The following is a 21,037-nucleotide window of genomic DNA, read 5'->3' on the forward strand; positions in this document are numbered from 1 at the left end:
TTGAGCGTAAATATGATGTACTTTAGCTTTAGAGTTTGTGGATTAAAATTATATCGACTTGTCAGAATATCAGTCAAATAAGTAAATTTTTTGCAAAATTCTTTTTTTTTTGCTTTTCGGGTACTCCTTGACACCTTCTACCTTCCATGTGAATATTATACTGGAAAACTATTTATTCACAAAATTATAGAGGTGTCAAATCTAAAAAATCCTACACTCAGCATGTAAAACCTCGACTTAAAATCGCTCTCTTGTAAAGTTGGCCATTCGCGCCTTATTCGTTTATACTCTGAATCATCGATATCATGGGAAGGATCAATTTTCATTAAGAATTATGAGAAAAAGCCCCTATTCTGAAGGTAACCGAATTCAAAGGTGCCCCACTTCCCCCTGACAGAGATTTATTTTGATTCCTTAAATCCATTTTGTTATTTAGAAATGCTCTACAAAATTTTAAATAAAAATATAAAAAAAGATTAATAGTCTACGTCTACACTATTATTCGAATAATATGAAATGAAATGAATGAATGAAAATTCACTCATTTTTATGCACACTACACACTGTAATAATTTGAAATTCAGTTTTTTTTTATTTTTATGTAATTTTATAAATTTCCCCACATCTCACCAATTACCAAAATTGAATAGTAATGTCTCCAATACTAAATTGAATTGGATTAAAATACACGTGTAACGTTTTTATATCATTTAATTAGAAACCAAATACTGACAGTGTACGCCTGTAACCAAGAAACAACATCAGAAAATCATATGAACTTGAATACTACACCACAATAAGAGTAGTTTTTATATAAACAAAACCAGACGCTTATACCAGCCTAAAAAGACACCGTATAGACTTTCAATGATATTATCATTGAAGAATTCACAGTTTTCATTAATTTTGATTAAAAAAAAAATGAAACCTACACACCTCAAAAACCAATATAAAAGAATTTTCTGCTTTCCTCTATAACTTGATCAATCCATAACTTATTCATTGGTCGTGCAGCATAAGCAAAAAAATAAATGCCGTTTGATGAAAAATCCGCATATTGTGGCAAAAATTTTTGTAATGATATGCCACTGCAATGAAAATTTCTTACATACAATTGCATTTTGTTTCACAAAATGTATAACGTCAAAAAAAGGTGTTATCCAGAGTAATGACACTTTGTCCAGGCATACAAACAATTCACAATAAAAATGCCAGAAAAGCACAATATTTAGCATTGCAAGACACATGGATAAACTCATGAAAGATATTCAACTTTATAAATGCCGTCAACCCTAAAGTTTCTCGACTAAATTGAATTCTATTTACTATAAGTGACAACGCGTCGGTAAAACTTATAATGCAAACTCTGTCACTTGCATCCCACAATAAGCATGTATAGCACATTTTGATGCCGTCGCTATTCATTAAGTTTAGAGCAACTTTTGCGAAGTAGTTGAATTTACATGACTAAAAGCACTAAAAGTGATAAGAGTTTGTTGAATTTGTCTTTGTCAAGTGCTTCTTTATTTTTTTGAAAAAAAGGTAAATCCATTGATTGTTTTTGAAGTGTAAATAAAAATAATTATTAATATCAACAATTATTGCTTTTCTTGGAAATGGAAAATGAATTATTGTACTTTATATCGTTTTAGTGCAAAGCCATTGAAGAAGACAAATTAAGAAGTAAGGTACCGTCATTGCGGGTGAATTTGCCTCATTTTCCCTTTTTTTTCAATTTTATAAAAGTAGATATTTAAGGGAGAGGGGTGTACGGTTTAAGATACTTCAGTTCAGTTGTTCATGAATGGATTTTATGTCAATTGCACTCATTTTACAAAGTTTTACCATGCTTTAAAAAAATCAGGAAACTTGTAATAGGGATAAGATGAGGGTGACGACTTTGTCCCTTAGTATGAATATTCAAATATCAATATCTAACAATAAAAACATGGAGTATCTTTATATCTAAAGGTAATAGGGGCATCAAACCTAATTAAAAGCCATATGGCTTATTTGTTCTAATTTCCTACCATTCAAGATTTTTTGGAAAAATTTAACTTAGGATTAGATTATCAAGGGCAAATTACTTATTATTATTACATTCTGAAAGCTAATAAAATTGTTTATTATTTAGGATTTTGAGACCTTAGACAACTCAGCTAAACTTCTAGTCTGAAGACAGCCTAAGATGTTCAAGATATGCAAGATGGCGTTACCGCCATTTTCATTTGGCATTTCTGTCCGTTATTTTGAATAACTGTCAGGACTTAAAACTCACCCTATTGGGCTGAAATTTTATTATGTTGTGGCTGATGTCGAGACCTATTCAGAACATATTTAAGACCCGGTCTAGGTCAGTTAGTACCCTAGATACAGAGACTCAAATTTGAAAATTTTGAAATGATCGTATCTCTCCAGTTCCGGCGTTTATTATTATTTAATTTTGAATACAATGAGGCTTATGCCCAACACACAATCACTTTTGTTGACATGTTTTTGACATTTCAGTGAAAGTGAGTGAGATCTAAATCTAGACATCTCGTTCACTCTTATAGGCAGTTTCGAAAATAGGTTTACAAAACAAAAGTTATTGTGTGTTGAACATTTAACCAAAGATCACAATAAACAGTAAGAAACGTTGGGGTTTTTACTATACAAATTCATTTATTCTTACAAAACTACGCCAAAAATCCACTTCTTATTTTATTCTTTATCCTTGCAACATTTTTTTCACATTCTCAAGTATTCACTTATATTTTTATGTTGACTGATCGTATGACGATAACTCTATATTTTTGTACGATTTATAAAAAGCGCCTAATTGTTTTGAATTAATGAAAGTTTCAGAGTTTTTAACCTTAAACCTCTGTACCAAGGCAATCGTTTGACCTAAACCGAATATTAGGCATGTTCTGAAAAGGTTTTGACAACACCATAAAATTTAAGTTCAATCGTATAAATTTTAGGTTTTACAGTTATTCAAAACAGACGAAATGTCAAATCAAAACAGCGATAGTACTATCTTGATATGCAATCATATGACATAAGTCATGCATTCCCAGAAAAAAATACGATATAAAAAATGCTTTCATGAAAAAATAACAAAATCGAAATAATTATTCTAGTTGGATAAATATAGAATTGATTTAGGCAATTCACTGGTCAGAATCCGTTTTAGATATTAGACTATTAAATTAATGTTTGACGGAGCGGATTGTGAGCAAAATATCATTGTTTCTATTTTATTGGGAGCTATCCATTTACAGATCCTTGTATTCTACTAGATACATTATATATCATTGTATACTTTGACATGGTAAACCGAGTCGACAAAACCATTAATAAGGGAGGCAAAGTTACCACCGAAGGGGAAAGTTCCACGAAATGAAGGTAACTGAACATTATTTTCTGAAAATATTATTAAACTATTAAATATAAACAAATTTAAAAAAGAAAATCTAAAATTTTAAAATAGTGAGCAATGCTTTATTACTTTATTTACTTAATTTATTGTCCAAATTAAATGAAACAGTCAATCCCAAACGGTTACCATTACACTAATTTCCTAATATCTCTAAAATATTTGAATAATTTCTATCTAAATCACAATTAGCATCAAACTCTAAGTACGGAATATTAATCTCTTCAGAATTTACATTGCTGAAAGTTATAACATTTAAAAGGCTTCATCCCACTAAGATTTGTGAAATTTGTTTCACGTAACTCATTAAACGAATGCCTTTTATTTAAAGTCTCGCAGAATTTTAATTGGCAGTCAAAAGTTACGCATAGATACGGATAGGTATGTTATGAAACATTATTTCTGGTATATATATTCCAGATATATGTTTTATATACATATATTCACAAAATTCTTCATCTTTTCATCTCCCTTTGACATTGATATTAAGAAAATATTTTTGGTATTTAGCACACACCACCCCCTTTTAAATTTCCCATCAACAATTTATAAGGAAAATATACATAATTTGTTATCAAGGATTTATAAGAGCGACATTTTTTTTCTGTATCTTGTCTTGTGAATATCAGAAAGTTTTCCAGATGACAAAAACTTAAGAACATACTCTGATTTTTTGGAGAGAATACATCCAAGTAGAATGAAGGATGATAATAAATCTTTTTGATTGTATCACATTGAACAGGGAAAATGGGTGGATGTGGGTGCAAATGGATGGCCTGAAGGAATGAGGCGGAAGGTTGTAATAAAATAAAAGGCAAGTATAAAAAAAGTTATGTGTTATATATCGTACGTCTGCAATCGAAGTGACAAAAGCAGTTCTAAACGTTTTTTTTTTGAGTAGACTCAACGAAACTTTGAACTAAGGATCATTAATTAAATTTTTATCCTAATAACAACCTAAAATATCAAAAGTCACTTTTTAATACAATCTCTAAACCTATGAAAAGAATTAACTTAAAAACTTAGAAAATTATTATTCTATGATAATCATTACATAAGGGATGGTGGGATAGTTTCACTCATGCATCATTTTCGAAAATAAAGAATTTTATAACGAAAAATTAATTATTTAGGAATTGTTCTGTATATTTTCAGATAGTCAATACTCAAGAGAAACTAACGAAAGTTTCGTTTTGCAAATAAATTCTGAAAAAACAGCTGTGTGAAACTGCCCCATCCTCCTCTATCAAATACTAAATAAATTTTCTACTTGACACCACTAATATTAATGCATCCGGTACAATTTTTAGATTTGAAAAATTTAATGAAATCAAAAATCATATCGCTTTTACCGTATTCAAAATTGAACTGAACCAAATTGGATTTGTTGCGAAATTGGAAAAAACAAGTGGGCGATAGAGTGAGACAGATACGTAAAATATTTGCGAAATAATGTGCAGTGAATTTTTATTTCTTATAATTTCTTATAATGTATTATTATTATTAAAAATAATAATAAAATTAGATTGGACAACTTGAGTTAAAATCTATTGAAATCCAGATTGAAACTAAGTGTTTAGACGCTCACAAAATTGAAAACATTAACAAAGTGCATTTTCAAAGTATTAGTCGTATTAGTAGTAGATTAGTAGTTCTTGCAAACTAAAATAACATAATTTGAATACCCTTAATACTTTTCCAATTCCACAATGACTGATTTTTTTGTTTCACAAGGTGCATCTTCATCGATAAGTCATACGAATAAAGCACTAAAGCTTCGTTTCAACAAGGACTTAGTTAATACGGATTTCAGATTGGAGGTGTAGCCTAGTTTCTGAAGAGATCAAGAATCTTTAAGGAATCAGCAAGGGCCTCCCGACATACATTTTTCCATACGTTTTTGCGAAGAGGCACTGAAACCTAATGGTAAGTTTTTTCCTAAAGAGAATTAACTTATCAGTCTGATATCTTTCGAAATTGTGCAGTTAAAGCCATATAAAAGTACATATTCCGTAATGTTCGCCGAAATAATAAAATAACTACGAGCAAATTTGTATAAGTCGCGGTACAATATCTGCAAAATTTCTACAAGGAAATGTAAAAAATATCTTCACTTTTTATTAAGATTGATGGGTCCCTGGAATCAGGAATCTTCTTTTTTCCAAATTTGTCTTTGGAAATCTCGTCTAAATGTATGAAGCACAAGTATATTTTATAAAGTAAAATAACTTATAACTTTACATTAAGGCAAAATAACAAAATAATCCTACTGATTTTTCAAAGTCTACTCTAGTGGACCACTTGCCCTTAATATCCAATCTTACGTTAATTTTTTTTTTCTAAATATTGCTTGCAAAGAATAGCGCTCAGTAGGGGAATTGTGTGATGTAACAGTATGACAATGTCATATGGCAAATTTTCACGCTAAATTCTGGATTAGGACAACATTAAAACCCAGTGCCCAGCTAACATTTAATAGCCATTTTGAACAGCTGTGCGAAGATCTTAGTAACTGATATTAGTCGGATATGAGTCCTGCATGTAAGAACCTCGATTTAGACGTCCATATAATTTGTATTTATATTTAGAAAAATCGGATTTTTATAGATTTTAAACAGTATAACTGATGTGTGTGACTTTGCTCCCTTGCTGTTCGTAGGTTTTTCTTTGATTTTACCACTTTACTAAAATGCTAAAATTAAAGAAAAGCTTACGGATAAGAAGGGGCAAAGTCACCTACACCTACGGTTGTCTTTTCAGTACTGAGGTTTTCCTTTAGGTACCCAGAGTTCCAATGGATGTAATAGAGTTTAATGGCAGTATTCAAATTAAAACCGAAAAAAGGAAATTATATGATGCTGTGTAATTGACTTTCCTTTGCGATGATTCCTGTCACGACTGTTTTCCCCATTCCTCGTCGTTCTTCAGATTACAAAACAGATGTGAGAAGAACCAACACATAGAAAAATTGATTACACAGAAGCCCATGAGAACATCCATACACTAAAAAGAATTGTTCAGGAACAAGGATTCCGGTTTTTGTTTTTCATTGGAATAGGTCGATAAGTCTTTAAAATTCACTGCCCACAAAGCATACAATGGGATAAATGGAAGAACGACCGCTCTTCCAGCAAGTGTCCTGGATTCGAATTTCCTTTAGATCGGTATTTTTTTCTATCATTAAGCTTTATATGCTTTAAGTTCAAAAATCATAATAGAGGAAAGTAATTTTCCTTCGAACGGTCATGCCTTCGAATAAGGGCAGAATCACATTGACAGTAAAATGCTCACAGTATTTTGTTAATTTACACATTTTCATTGCAATTCTTACGCAAATTCTCGTTTACCGTTTTACCTTATCTCATATTCGGTGGCACTAGGTGAAAATAATACAAGAAAATTGAAGAAATAAAACGAAAATGCGATAAACGGTGAGCAAAAAAAACTGTAAGAGAAATTAATCCTACAGTTTTTTTGCTCACCGTTTATCACATTTTCCTTTTATTTCTTCAATTTTCTGATATTATTTTCACCTAGTGCCACCGAGTATGAGATAAGGTAATACGGTAATATAAAATTTGCGTAAGAATTGCAATGAAAATGCTTAAATTAACGAAATACAGTGATGTTACGGTGAGCATTTTATTGTCAAGGTTATTCTGCTTTATGGCCTCTACACATTGGGAGTAATTTTTGTCAAAAATTACTTTTTTGAAGGAAATTCTCTGCAGCGTTGTAGGGGGAAACGTCAGATTTCTGTCAAAAACGCAATTTTTGACGAAAATTGCTCCCAATGTGTAGACGCCTTCAACCTGAATTTTCTTTTATATTTCCTAAGAGACTTAAACATTTCTATTAAACATTAGTTTGCTTATTATCAATTATTGATGATTCTGTGTAATGGCCTCTACACATTGGGAGCAATTTTTGTCAAAAATTGCTTTTTTGAAGGAAATTTCCTGCAGTGTTGTAGGGGGAAACGTCAAATTTCTGTCAAAAACGCTATTTTTGACGAAAATTGCTCCCAATGTGTAGACGCCTTAAGTTTCTTAGGAAAAATAAAAAAAATTCACATTATTCGAAGGCATGAACGTTCGAAGGGAGAGTTCTCATCAACAAGAAGGCTTTGTTCCTCTATTGTGCATTATGTCGTATTATTCCTATTACAATTAAACCTTTAAAAAAATTAAATATTTATCGCAAAAATGGAGTTAAATCTAGAGAATGACAACATTGAGTGAACCCCTTTCAATTGCAAATGTGCGGAATAAGGGAGAAGAGAAAATTCCATGGTGAAGACATTTTGAATGATGTATACCTGTTTGTCAACTGAATCATATTCATCATATGTTCTGGTGGCATAAGTGGTGGCTGATACCACGTGTGCTGATGTGGCATGGATTGCTGAACTGCCGTCTGTGTTGATTGCTGATATTGGAGATGATACCTCGATCCACCTGGTTCTCCCCCAACATTCGTTGCTTGTTGTTGATTTGGTGCAGAAAAACTTGTGCCTGGTTCACTATCCATCGTAGGATTAGTGTGATAGTAGTCACTATATTGTGTGTAAGAAGTTGATGGATATGGTGGTTGTGTGTAACCACCTGAAGATTGTCCATCAATTCCATACTGATTGTACTGTTCATGATGGTATGTTGTTTGGTGGTAATAAGAATTCGGTGGTTGTTGTTGATAATGATAAGATGACGTTGGTTCATGATGCGTCGGTGCATAATCCATATTGGTTTGCATTGGATAATTTGTACGTTGTTGCTGTTGATGCTGTTGACTTTCCATTTGACGTACATATCCAAATGGTCTACTCAAAAGTCCCTCGGTAAAACAAGGTGACACATTCATTTTATCGGCCTCGGATCCTTCTTCTTCGACCACACTTAAATCCCATTCTTCGTGACGCTCCAGTTCGACATATAATGACGTCCAATAGGGCACCGTACACCAAAATTTTAAAATAATTTTATTTTTTATCACTTCACTAATCCCAAATCGTTGTCTTTTTCTACTTTTCTCTCTAATTCACTTTTCTGTGTCAAACTTATCAATTTTATCACTTTTATCACTTCAATTTGCCACAATTTTTTTTTTAACTTTTTATAAACTTTCTCGCGGTGTTTCTCCAGGAGGAAAAATAAACTTTTCCTCTTCAGATGAATATGAAATTAGGTGAAATCCTTGTACTGATTTTCTTCATCTGTACAAGATGTTCTCCATCGAAGTTAAAATTGCAAATTTTCTGTCTTTGTAAAACAAAGTGAAAATTATTCACTTGACTTGAAGTTTTTAACAAGTTCACAAGTATTTTACCTCTTTTACGTGACACGTTTAGTATTACTGATATATATTTTTTATATTGATTCTACAGTCGCATCTTGAGCATATTCCTTATTTTTTGAATCACACACACAATTAATTTTATTGTTGTTGGAATGCAAAAAAAAACAACCAACATAAAATTATGAAAACTTGTTTATTTCGTTGGTTTATATTTTTCTTAGTCTTTTTGATATTTTTTTCCCTTTTTTTTTAGAGACTGACACACTTGTTTTTATTATAATGTCTGAAATTCTATTGTTCCAAAATGATTCCTGTTGGTCAGAAGAGTCATTCTTACGAATGACAAAAATAAGAACTCTATGTCTTATGCAATAAAAACCATGTTAAAAATCATGCTCAAATCTTCAGAACATGGCCTGTTCTTTTTTTCTGTTAGCTTAGCAGTGTTAAATGAATTTTTTTTCCCAAAGTTCAACATATAGTGCAAAACTCTGTTCATAAATATATGATAAAAGTTTCTTTTAATTACGTTTGCACGGCACCCATGTAGTTTTATCTATTTTTTTTTCATTTCTTTCTTTTAAGTGTGAAATCACTTCACAATAAATTATATTTTAAATGTTGTGAAATAATGTATTATTTATTCACCATTATTTTTTTTTGCTATTAGCAGCAAACGTAGGTAAGGGATTTGTTTTTTGGTAGAATTTCAGGTCACAAGCAGTGAACTATTTGAAATTATTTCATATAAATTATTGTTATATCTTTTTCACTAGTATTTTCTCGGTATTTGTATTAAAATTTATATATTCTCTTCCGTTTTTTTTTTTATCTTTTTTGTTGGATAAAGAAGAACACATACAGACAGGTAAAATGGTGATAAAATAAGACTTTTTCAACTTTACTGTGTCTATCTTTTATATTCAGTTTTGAGATTTTGTTGAATACAAATTTGTGATGAATAACGTATGTGTAAATTGTTTGAAGAAAATTATATATACACTCTTAATTTTCAATTGAGCATCAAAAACACTCAAAGCTCCATTAAGCTCTCTCTCTCTCTCGCGACTTCTGGAGCTTTTTTTCTCTATCAATTCTTTATACACTACAGACTACACAGTGATGAAAAGTCTAATGATATTTACAATGTCAAACTTTTTGGTTGCTTGTATTGTTAAATACTTTTTCTGCAATTGGTATGTGACACAAAAATTATTTGTTAGCATGGTCAGTGCCATTTGAATGATGCTTTCAAAGTACTAATTTAGAGATCACTTGTATTTTTAATTTTTTTTAATTTTAATTAATCGACATCGAATAGCACCTGACGAAACTTTAAGACAAAACTGCTGAGTATTTTCCACATAAAACAGCTTTCATGGAGTTTCCTTTTCAAGTTTCATGAGTATTAAATATAATACTCCCCTCAGTTGAGCAAATATTTCATCGTCAAATGACAAGAAAATGTCCAAGTCTGGAAAATTTTACTGTTGGGGTAATACAATCTCCATATCTGCACTACAATGAGAATCAACAAACAACCTTTTTGTTGAATAATTTTCACATTAATACACCCAACGAACACTTTATAACAAATTATTTATTTAAAAAAATATATATATTTCACTAAATCTTCTTTTTTTTGGGGCTTTAATTTTCGTCTTAAACCATGTGATAGTCACGTTAAATATTTTAATAAATGTATCTTTCTCTTTTTCATTTACCTTCACTCATTATTAAATTTTTATGTCTTCACACTATAAATTTTATTATTAGCTTTATCTGTTATTTTTCCTTCATGCACAGAGAATAAAAAAATATATATTCCAACGGAGTATATATATATAACTACCAACAGTTTTATTATTTCACCATTTAAAATTTATCTTATATTCTTGTGCTCATTTTCACCCAATCAAACACTATATTTTTTATTTTAATTTTCATCCTCATTTACTATCATTTTCTTTTATATACATATACCACTAAATTATCCTTCAAGAAACTGTCTCAAAATCTCTTTTCAACTTTTTCAAACTTCTTTGGAGGGAAAAATGCGCGCGCGATATATATAATATTTCCCAGAAAAAAAGCTCACAATATCCGTAAAACAATTTGAAACCTGACTGGTATAAGGTCCACTTGTATGGATAGCCAAACATCGACTGACTCTGTACTATGTAATTTTATTGTGGCGTGGTCTTCTCTCAATACATATTCGTGTTTATTTCCGTGCGCGAATAACAAAATCTTCAACTCTCTCTCTGTCTCTCTTTCTCTCTTACACACATTCTCTCATTTTCAACATTTAAGCTTTTCTTCTCTTACAGGTTTTTCAAGAAGTTCCTCTATGCCAAAAGCATATAAATTCTCTCATTTTATGCCTCTGAACATCTAAAATTGAGAGGCTATTTTGGTGAGTAAAAAAAATTGAGACTTTTACTCAATATATCCCTCAGAAATTGTCGCTTCCATCACCTTATATCGTATAAGAATTTTAATTTATTGTTACCTATATACACATTCTTATCTTTTTATTATTTAGTCTATTCAGGTGAAAAGGCAACGTTACAATAATTTCAAAAACAAAAGCTTGCAAAAAAGCTTACTTTAGGATTTAATTAAAATGGTTCGCTGACATTTGATCAGCGCACTATGCCGATGATAGGAAAAAGTATCCATGCTGCGTACGATCCCAAGCTTCGTAGTGACTAAATTTTTTCTATGTTTCTAAAAATTTCATGATTAGGGGAAACTGGGGCACCACCAGACATGGCGTAGCACCAAACATTGCGATTTTTTAATCAGATATTCGACTTCTGAAGACAAGACCTATAGGCATTTATACACTGAGAGAAATCCGTAAAAGTTAAAATAACATTCCGGAAGTGTTAATTTTAGCCTGCATTATTGATCAGAAATCGGTGTAAATATTATGCTCTTTAGGTGTATTAGGGGTTAAAGGCACCCTTCTTCGTGTTAATTTTACCCTTAATAAGGTGTAAAATTAACATTAAAAAATGTTGATATATTTTTACACCTAAAAAGTCTTAAAGTTATGAGGAAAAAATGTTAATCGCACCCTCTTTTTTTTCTCAGTGTAGGCACTATAAAGATGCTTTTCCACGGAAAAAAATGGTTGAGATACTCCAAATACTTTAACAATAAAAATTAGTGTTTGTTGCTACCCCGTGTTTAGTGGTGCCCCAGTATCCCCTAATAGAGAAAAATTCTCAAAAACTTCTGCAATGTTGAGAAAGCTATTCTAAAAAACAAAAACACTAATGGAAAGTACACTGAACCTATTTTTCAATAGATTTTTCGTCATTTTGACAACAATCGACTACTTACTGGTTAGCAGAGCAATTAAATCGAGGCAAAAATTTTACCAAAAGTTCAAATTTTGCACGCTCTTTAGATATTCTTTCTGATAAAATCGAAAAATTATCCGTCAATCTCTAATTTAAAACTTATTTAACCCATTCAGTCAATGTACCCGAAATACATGAGATAGAATGATCATATTTTGGGATTAGTTTCCTACACAGATGAACAGATGATTTTTTTGAAACAGACGTCAAACACACGTCTTAACGGTCACCGAATTTAAATTCTTTACATTAATTCAATAAGAACTCAATTGATTTAGATAGAGCAACTATCCAAGAAAACAAATTGATAATCAAAATTCATATCAGAAAAGAGGATGAAGGCAAATTTTTACAAATTCGACGGTGTAAAGAAATTTTTGCATGGAAGATCATACGAAAATTTTGCATGACCCTCCGCGAAGCAAGAAAAGCACAACAAAATATACATCCAAATAATTGAAGGTCTAAAGCAATTAAAAATTCATTCCCGACACCAATTCGGGTATCAGTTGCCCTGGAATAAATCATCTAAAATCACTCAATTCACGTATGATGTATAATACCGTGGTAAGGAATGGGTTAATGGAAAATTAAATTTATAAAACAGTATTTCTTCTGAATCTTGATAATGAAAATTCAACGAATGAATGTTTGTAAATTCTAGAAATTGAATAAAGAAGAAAATGAAGAAAAAGAGAAACAAATTTGCCATTCAAGCTACGCTCGCGACATCTAATATTGTGAGAATATTTCCTCTTCAATGATGACCTTAACTTTGTTTTTTTTTTTGCGATTGATTTTATTAAATATGTACATTAATTTCTTTACACAGAAATAAATATTTGTTAATGCCCACGGCGGGTGGACTCATGAAATGCTCATAAACCGTGTAACCCACTAAAAAGTTCGCAAAAGTTTGTATTTTTTCACAAACTTTGTTCGTAACAGGACCACTTGATGAGCATTTTTTGTTCTTTAAAAACATTTATTTGTAAATGTTCGTAAGCACACAAAAAATGCTTGTAAAATTTTGTCATTTGTTCGTAAAGTTTTACCAGACACAACAAAAATTTACGAACAAATGTTTGTCAAAGAACAAAAAATCTTTATCAAGTGATCTTATGAACCCAAACAGAAGAAGATTTTGATTCTCCAATAGTGTCTTGGATAAAAGGTAAATGGAACTCTATTTGCACAAAAAGTCGTTGATGTTCGAAGAATTCAAATTTAATTTCGAATTTTCATACTAAATTTTCGAACAAGGTGGGGAAAATTTATCAAATATCACACTAAAAAGGTGGCAAAGGAGTTACTCAGTGATTATCGAGTGATTAAATACTGGGGCAAAAACAGTAAACGTCGTTGTTCTCTTTCTTTTTCCTCACAAAAATGTGAAAACAGTCACATTTTGACACTTGAACACTTCGAAATTGGAACAGGATGTAATCTCCGCCACCTTGCGGAAGTATTAAGGAGTAAGAAAGTCTCTTTTTTGGATCTTCAAATACATTTTCGAATTTTTCAAAATCTACTTCTGTACGGAAAGTATGACGAACATTGTGAAAATAATACAAACGTCTACGAATGCGCTATACGATTTACAAGCATTTTGTAAGTTACCAGATGGAATTCACAATTATTTTTAAAAATATTTACAAAATATTTTTTTACCGGTTCAGTACCAGTAAACCAGGCTTTGAGTATTTAGTCAAAGTTTTAATTATTAATACTATCTCCTTCCCATTACTTACTTCCATCTCCAGGTGATCGGTCCTGAGCTCTTTTTGGAAATTTTCGATTAGAGATTGACAGAAGAAGGACTTTGTCTTGGAGATCTCAACTATTTTTAGTGGTGGAACTGAGCTAGCCTTTTAAGGACAATACGTTTAGTACAAGTTCTGCTGAAATTGTATATTTGATTCATAGGATTTGATCAACAGATTCCAACGCTCACCAGAAGGACAGATTGTTCTAAATAAAAACCTAGCTCATTTGTTACAATGGTTAGGTCGTCACAAAAGCATGGTGTGCGGAAGAGCGTTCATTTTACTTGCCAACAGACAACCCCGAAGCTATTAAAGTATGGTTACTAACTTAAAATCAGGTGACAACCGGCCGTAAAACTCAAGCCAAAACTTTTTAATCCTTGAACATTATGACGATGTATAAGGAGTGCCAATTCCATCTAGTGGAAAAATGGCAAGGTGCGTGTGTGATTACCGGTTCAAAACTAATAACAACCGATTCAGACTTGTCAAAAAATTCAAAGATCTTTTCCAAGAGTTCAAAGATGACCCGATTCGGTAAGGAAATATGTTCTTCTAAATAGTCTTTTTGACTTTTGCGGACCTAGGATAGTTCTTAAGAAATTTAGTGTTTTTAAATCCTTAAAAGGTTTGCTTTAGAATTGAAAATCTTGAAATATCCGCGGTATCTGTTTCGGAAATCAAAATTCCAAAAGACATTCCACAAATTTCACATGTCCTGCTCTTTACTTTTAAGATTAGTGACTATTTAAAAAATATTACTTTTTCCTTGATCTTGGTCTCAGTAATGGCCTCTACACATTGGGAGCAATTTTTGTCAAAAATTGCTTTTTTGAAGGAAATTCCCTGCAGCGTTGTAGGGGGAAACGTCAAATTTCTGTCAAAAACGCAATTTTTGATGAAAATTGCTCCCAATGTGTAGACGCCTTAAGCCAAAATTTCACTAGAATTTAAATGTCAAAACTCTTATACGACACTTTGGGATACAAGCGACGATAAATAGCAATAAAAGAGAGTCAGGAAGGCGAGAAAAATGAGGTGAAACTCCTGAGAACATTATAGTATAGAAAAGAGAATCTTAACACATATAAAATATTCAATGAAAAAGAAATATTGTACCAACTGTTGGTTCAGGTGTTTTTATTAATAAAAATGTATCAACTTTGAGACGAAGAGACATATTGGGGAAAAAAAGACCCAAAAACTCTCTCAGTTGAAATGTAAAATCCCCTGAAGAAAATGAAGATAAAAACAAAGAATCTGGTAAAACAGGTAGTCAGAGAAAAGAACCTAACTTTAAAAGTAAGTACATGTAATGAAAGACGATTTGCTTCTTGTCTTTTCTCACGTCTTTCCATCACTTCACTCTCCTGATCATCATTCACCATACCACCTGGTAGACCCCACCAATTCATTAGGTGTAATCTACCAAATAAAAATTCTTTAAAAAAATATACACACAAGTATATACTACAGCAATAATAACAAAAACAAGTCTCCACTTTAACAATAAATTACTCCCATTGGTCATCAATTACTTTATACTTTGCTCTTAAGAAAAATAGCATTTTTTGTGTGTTAACCATCCATTTATTTTTGCTCATAAAAAATGAAGATGTATAAAAATAAAATGTCATAGATTTTTTTTGCCTAATATACAATTCAAGGAGCCATTAAATAAATTAATCACAATTTCACAAATTCCCTTTTGGAAAAGAAACAGAGAGAGATGTCTGCAAATATTTTCACATTATACATTTTCAACTCTCATAGGAATATCCGACATTATTGCCCATTTTACTCACTACCTCTCTCTCTGGAAAATTGAGAGGTGGAGTACTAATAAATTTTTAATTCATTGCCAAAGAATTGGCAATTTGTAATATTTGAGAAACATTAATATGCAATTATTGTTTAAAAATAAAATCTCATTTTGGAAAATGTTTTCAAAATTTTAATACACGTGTTCTTAAAACCACAAACAAACTTTTGTTATTTTTTTTTTACTTGAACTTAACAAGGAAAATTAATTTGTGTGAAAGCAGGGAGAAAGAGGGTAAAATAATAAACTGGCAATTTACGAATTAATCAAATCACGTACTAAAATTATTTAGTACTTGAATACACACACATAATACAACATATATAAAATTTAAATACATAAAATAATTATTATGAATATAAAAATTCAAAATTTATTGAGACAACAACACACAAAAATTTAATTTTTAGTAAATAAATTTATTAATTTATTAGTAAATTTTCTAATAAAAAAAAGCTCGTAAAGAAATCCATGAATCTTAATATAATATTCAAGAATATACTACAATTTAACTTAAAGGTACAATAATGTGCGTCTCGAATACAACGCAAAGATGTTTTAGTATATTAAGTACAACTTCTCACTGAACCATCATCATTCATCGCTTTACCGTTTCAACCCTTTAAGGACGATAGGGACACCGGTGTCCCAAAAAAAAATTACGGCTTTTTAAACTTATGTTGTGCTTTAAGAAACCAGAAATAGTAATTTTTCTGAACCCCAATTTTTGACTCTCTCGTCTTTAAACGGTTAAACCGGTAAACTCAATAGACTGTTAAAATTTAGCATTTTTTTTTTTTTGGTACATTGATGAAGCATCTAAGCAAAACAAAACAATTTTTTAATTATTTAACAAAATATCTGTCATTAATATTCGATTATCACAAAGACGAAAATTGCTTTTTTTTAATTAATTTTTATTGCGTACTAAAAAATTTAGTACTCAGAACATATACTTTTAAAATGTATTTTCTCTTTCGAATAACAATGGTCAAAGACAGCTATCAAGGTGAAAATGCAGTGTGTAAAAAAGTAATCAAGCTTTAGTACAGCAATTTTATTCAGGGGATAAACTTTAGTACTTGAACTTTTATTGTTTATAAAGGGATAACCGACGGTGGTGTAACTGAGCTAGGTTTTTCAGGACAATCGATCCTTCCGGTGAGCGTCGGAATTTGTTGATTAAATCCTATGAATCAAACACACAATTCTACCAGAGCTTTCGACACTTATCGTGTCTTCCTCAGTGGTTATTGGGTGGTTTTTTCTTTAGGATTTTTGTCACTAATTCCTCTATTTTCTTATACATCTGTTTTGAATTAGGTTAGGAGCTAATTTTCTTCTTTCTTTTTTGCACAGCGAACGGACTGGTCGCTAGGTTTTGTAACTAAGAGATTTTACTTTTTAGTACTTGGTGATCTTTTGTACGACTACAAAGTATCAAGTGTTTTAATGACGTGCTCTCTTTTTTTTAGTACAAGATGACGCAACATTTCTTTTTATAAGCTGTTTAATACAACTAAAAACAACAAATTTTAGCGATGACCAAATGACTAAATTTAACAAAAAAAAAACAATTTATTGTGACGATTGTGGCTACTTTTTCATAACACATTTTAGTACTTAAAAAAGTGAATGTTTCATTGTAGTAGAATGACTATCAAGTAGTACGAAAAAATATATATTTCAGACGATAAAATTTAGAATTAAGAGTTTAGCATATAAATAATATTATCTAGATAGGATAATGTTTTAAATCTGACCTTAAATTAATGTATCCGTATAATATTTCCTTATCATAAACAAAATCTCCTGAAATATATTACATGTTTCATTCATACCTCGGGCTAAACGGTTTGCGTTATCAAATTTCAATCCGTCCAGAAATATCTGGAATTTTTTTACCAATGTACAAACCACGTGAGAATCAAAAATATACCATATGATCCAATTTTAGCAAGGAGAAATAACATTCAGGAAATCAAATGATTATATACTCTTTCTTCCTTTATGGAAAAAGCTGAATTCAGTCAAATCCCACAAAGATTAGCTACATTCCCCTTCAAATGGAAATACAATACCGACACATTTCTTGTCCTTCTTGCTATGATACAGAAACAACTTTTTGAATCCCTGTGAGATGATACGCAGATTTTGCGCAATGTTTTTCAAACCTACGCAATGTTTGACTCTTCCATCTTATTCTTTCTTATTGTATTTGAAAAAGACCAAAATATTTCCAAGAAAATCCTCATAGCTTCTAGAGACATTCCATTGAGCTTGGAACAATTGAAATATATGTATTTTATAGGATGATGAAAGTGGGAGAGTGAATGAAATGTGTCACAGATTTTCTCAACATAAACTTGAATCAAATTGAAAAGATCTTCTTACGTGAAGAGTATCTTAAAGTTCTTGTTATCAATCAAAATAATTGTTCAGAAAATTTCAAATTAAATTCAATTATCTTTATAGCTTAAAAATTTTACCTATAAAATTTTGATACAATACATTATTAAACACAGTTTATTATTAAATACAGCACGCTATGTTTATTGCACAGTGAGATAGTCAAAGTTAGCACTTGTTTTTTGGTCACACATCTTTCAGGGATTGTTAAAATTTATAAATGTTCCAGAGATATTGCAATTTTTAAATTTCAATTCCTATTAAGAAAATGTTATGAATGATTCCCAGACAAATATTCTCCCAATTTTCACTGCTCGAAGTCAAAGAGAGCAGTTATAAATCGTCTTTTTTCCAACTAATCGACGTTCTCCAGCTTACACGGTAAAAGATATCAACTTCCGATCTTTGATGACCCCCATTAAAAAAAAACAATATCTCCAGATGTTTTTCTTCTTTTCCTCCCAACCCCCCTCCAACCCCTCCAAAACCATGTTTTTCTGGTTTTTCTCAAAATTAGCCCAAGCTTTTTCAATGATTTTCGGATATGTTTTAGAGGTATTCCAGGCGACCACTTCGTCCAAACGTACCTATGACCGGAAACCATATTGGAGGGCCCATTTTTCAACTAATTTGTTTAAATTTGGGTTTTTTGGAAAGGTATTGAAATTCTGAACCCAGCTGCATCGGTCTTCACCGGTAATGAACCGGTTAAGTACCGATTTTTGAATATTTTTTCGAATTTTTTTTACTTGGGCTTAACTCTTTCGCGTCTTTAGGGTAATGTCATGACTCGGGGAAAAAAGTTTTTTTTGGGTATTTACATTAATTGAAATCTATCTGTTCGTGCACGACATCATAATAGAAGGATGTAAGATTCTTGGCTCATTTTCTCAAGACTCCAGTTAGATTTCAATTAATGTAAATAGCCAAAAAGAAACTTTTTTCCCCGGGTCATATATGACCCTAAAGACGCGAAAGAGTTAAATTTGTTCCCAAACTAGAGGCCAAACGGAAAGGTACGATACAGTCTTCGATGAGCCCCCCATAAATTTAATGTCCTTCGCACTGTCTATAAACAAGATTAAATCGGTAGTAACCCTATGTGTGTAGAAAAATATGCTAACGAAGAGGACTTTCTCGTAAGTTCGAGCATTTCGTAAAGCTTGGGACGCTTTACCATCTCTTTTGTCTAAGGATAAACTATTCGGATCACTTAAATGAAAAATATGCCACCCCTTCTAGAACACCTTCTTAAGGGGTTACTTGGGTCAAAAAGCCTTAAAATAAACAGAAAATTCTCTATATTTTTTTTTCAACATGATAAAAGAGCCTTCTTAATTCAAACTCCTAGTAATAAAATCATCCTAATCAAGGACTTCAGGAACTTTGACTTAACAATAATAGTGATTGAGATGAATGATACAATTTTTGTCAATTCGTTAATAAAAGGGACTCCTAAGGATGACACAATGGTAATTTTAAAGGTAATACCATATTATCTGATGATAAGGAATTGGTACGAATTTCTTGAAAAGCTGTGATTTTTACTTATGAAACATTTCAAATACATATAGCTACATGCGTCCCTCACGCTTTTCCAATGATCGAACTTGTGAAGTTTGAAGAACTTTTGCATCCTATACCGTGTACCGTTTCATAATGGATTTGCACCAATTTATGTAGGGGAAAGTGCCCATGCTTGATACTGTAAAATGTTGTCCAAGGTTTGTGATTTTTTTCTGATTAACACACAAACCGAAGCGATTCTTCCACTATGACAAAAAAATATCTCACTTATTAGGTTCATAATCCCACCTCAAATAGTTCCTGGAAATCCTTAGATTTTCCTCAAGAAGAAAATGGAAATTCAGTGGCGATTGTTATACAAGTTGGCTCCGGGGCCGTCCTGTATAATAAATTGATTCGACAATTCGGAGGCCCATTTTCACTGCAAAAATTTCACCGGATACAAAAAAATTGCACATCACTATTTCGACGGAGCTCTAATCTATCTACTTAAATCGTTTGTAAGACTGGCTATTTGTATTAAAATCACTCTTATGTAATTTTTCTAAGCCATGTTTTTATGACATTAGGGCACTAGCGAAAACCATTTTTTCACTTTGAGTCCATGAAAATGTCACTCTGCAACCTCAAAATTCAGGTAACAGGGTTGAAAGCTATGTCAATTGTCGATAAAATTGAAGGATTACAATAGGTGTGATTATAAAAGAATCATATCTAATGATAGAGTTGCCACAATTAAATTATCATTCATGGACACTTCTTACAATATAGGATGGACACAGGCAGAATTTATGAATTTGTCACCACCCACAAAAACAGTGTCCCCGAGTAAAAATATTTTTACATAAATATTAATTCTGATGAACCCTCTATGTGCCTATGGTAGTAGTTTTCCTAAATTTCGTCAAAAACAGCTGAATTCGAAAAAAAATATGGATTCACACCAGCTCATAACCGATTAGAATCAGTTCAGACTAGTCAGAAATTCCAAAACCTTTCTAACGAGCAACACATGGCCCCATTCGGTTGAGAAATATCCCCTCTGTCATTTTAACATTTGACCTTGAAAAACTGTTATTAGGACTAATTCAACGGTATTTTCGTTTTGGAGGGGTTGGGAAGGGATGCGAGAAAATTATTTGAATGTTAATGGCCTCATGGTGGAATTATGGAGGGTATCGAAAGTCTCAAGTCTCTTTCTCTAACCGATTGACCTCTAGAGCTAGCGACAGACGGACAAACAGCGTGACGTTATATTTCAGAAATCGTCTGAGAAGTGGAAATATGTTGAGAAAAATAGTTCCTGGAGATGTAAGGTGGAAATTTGGGGAAGTGAAGAAATCGAGAAATTAATACTACTCTCTCTGCGGAGTTCAAGGTAAAAAACTGTTGCCAAAAGGAATAATGGGAGGAGTGTACTTAAAAA

General features: G+C 31.6%; 1 protein-coding gene across 4 annotated transcripts in view; it reads right to left on the reverse strand.

Moving 5' to 3' along the window:
* The window catches only part of LOC129803881 (basic helix-loop-helix ARNT-like protein 1), a 121,172-nt gene that overhangs the window by 71,188 nt on the left and 28,947 nt on the right, over window positions 1-21,037 (reverse strand). For 2 of the 4 annotated variants that reach the window (XM_055850747.1, XM_055850746.1), the window contains exon 1: window positions 7,740-11,501. The exons of the other annotated variants lie outside the window; for them this stretch is intronic. In XM_055850747.1, coding sequence (XP_055706722.1) covers window positions 7,740-8,281 — 542 coding nt within the window. In that variant the 5' untranslated portion in view covers window positions 8,282-11,501. Of the gene's footprint in view, window positions 1-7,739; window positions 11,502-21,037 lie in introns of those variants that run through there. 4 annotated transcript variants of the gene reach the window in all.

This window comes from Phlebotomus papatasi, chromosome 2 (assembly GCF_024763615.1).
Source record: "Phlebotomus papatasi isolate M1 chromosome 2, Ppap_2.1, whole genome shotgun sequence".
Classification (NCBI taxonomy): domain Eukaryota; kingdom Metazoa; phylum Arthropoda; class Insecta; order Diptera; family Psychodidae; genus Phlebotomus; species Phlebotomus papatasi.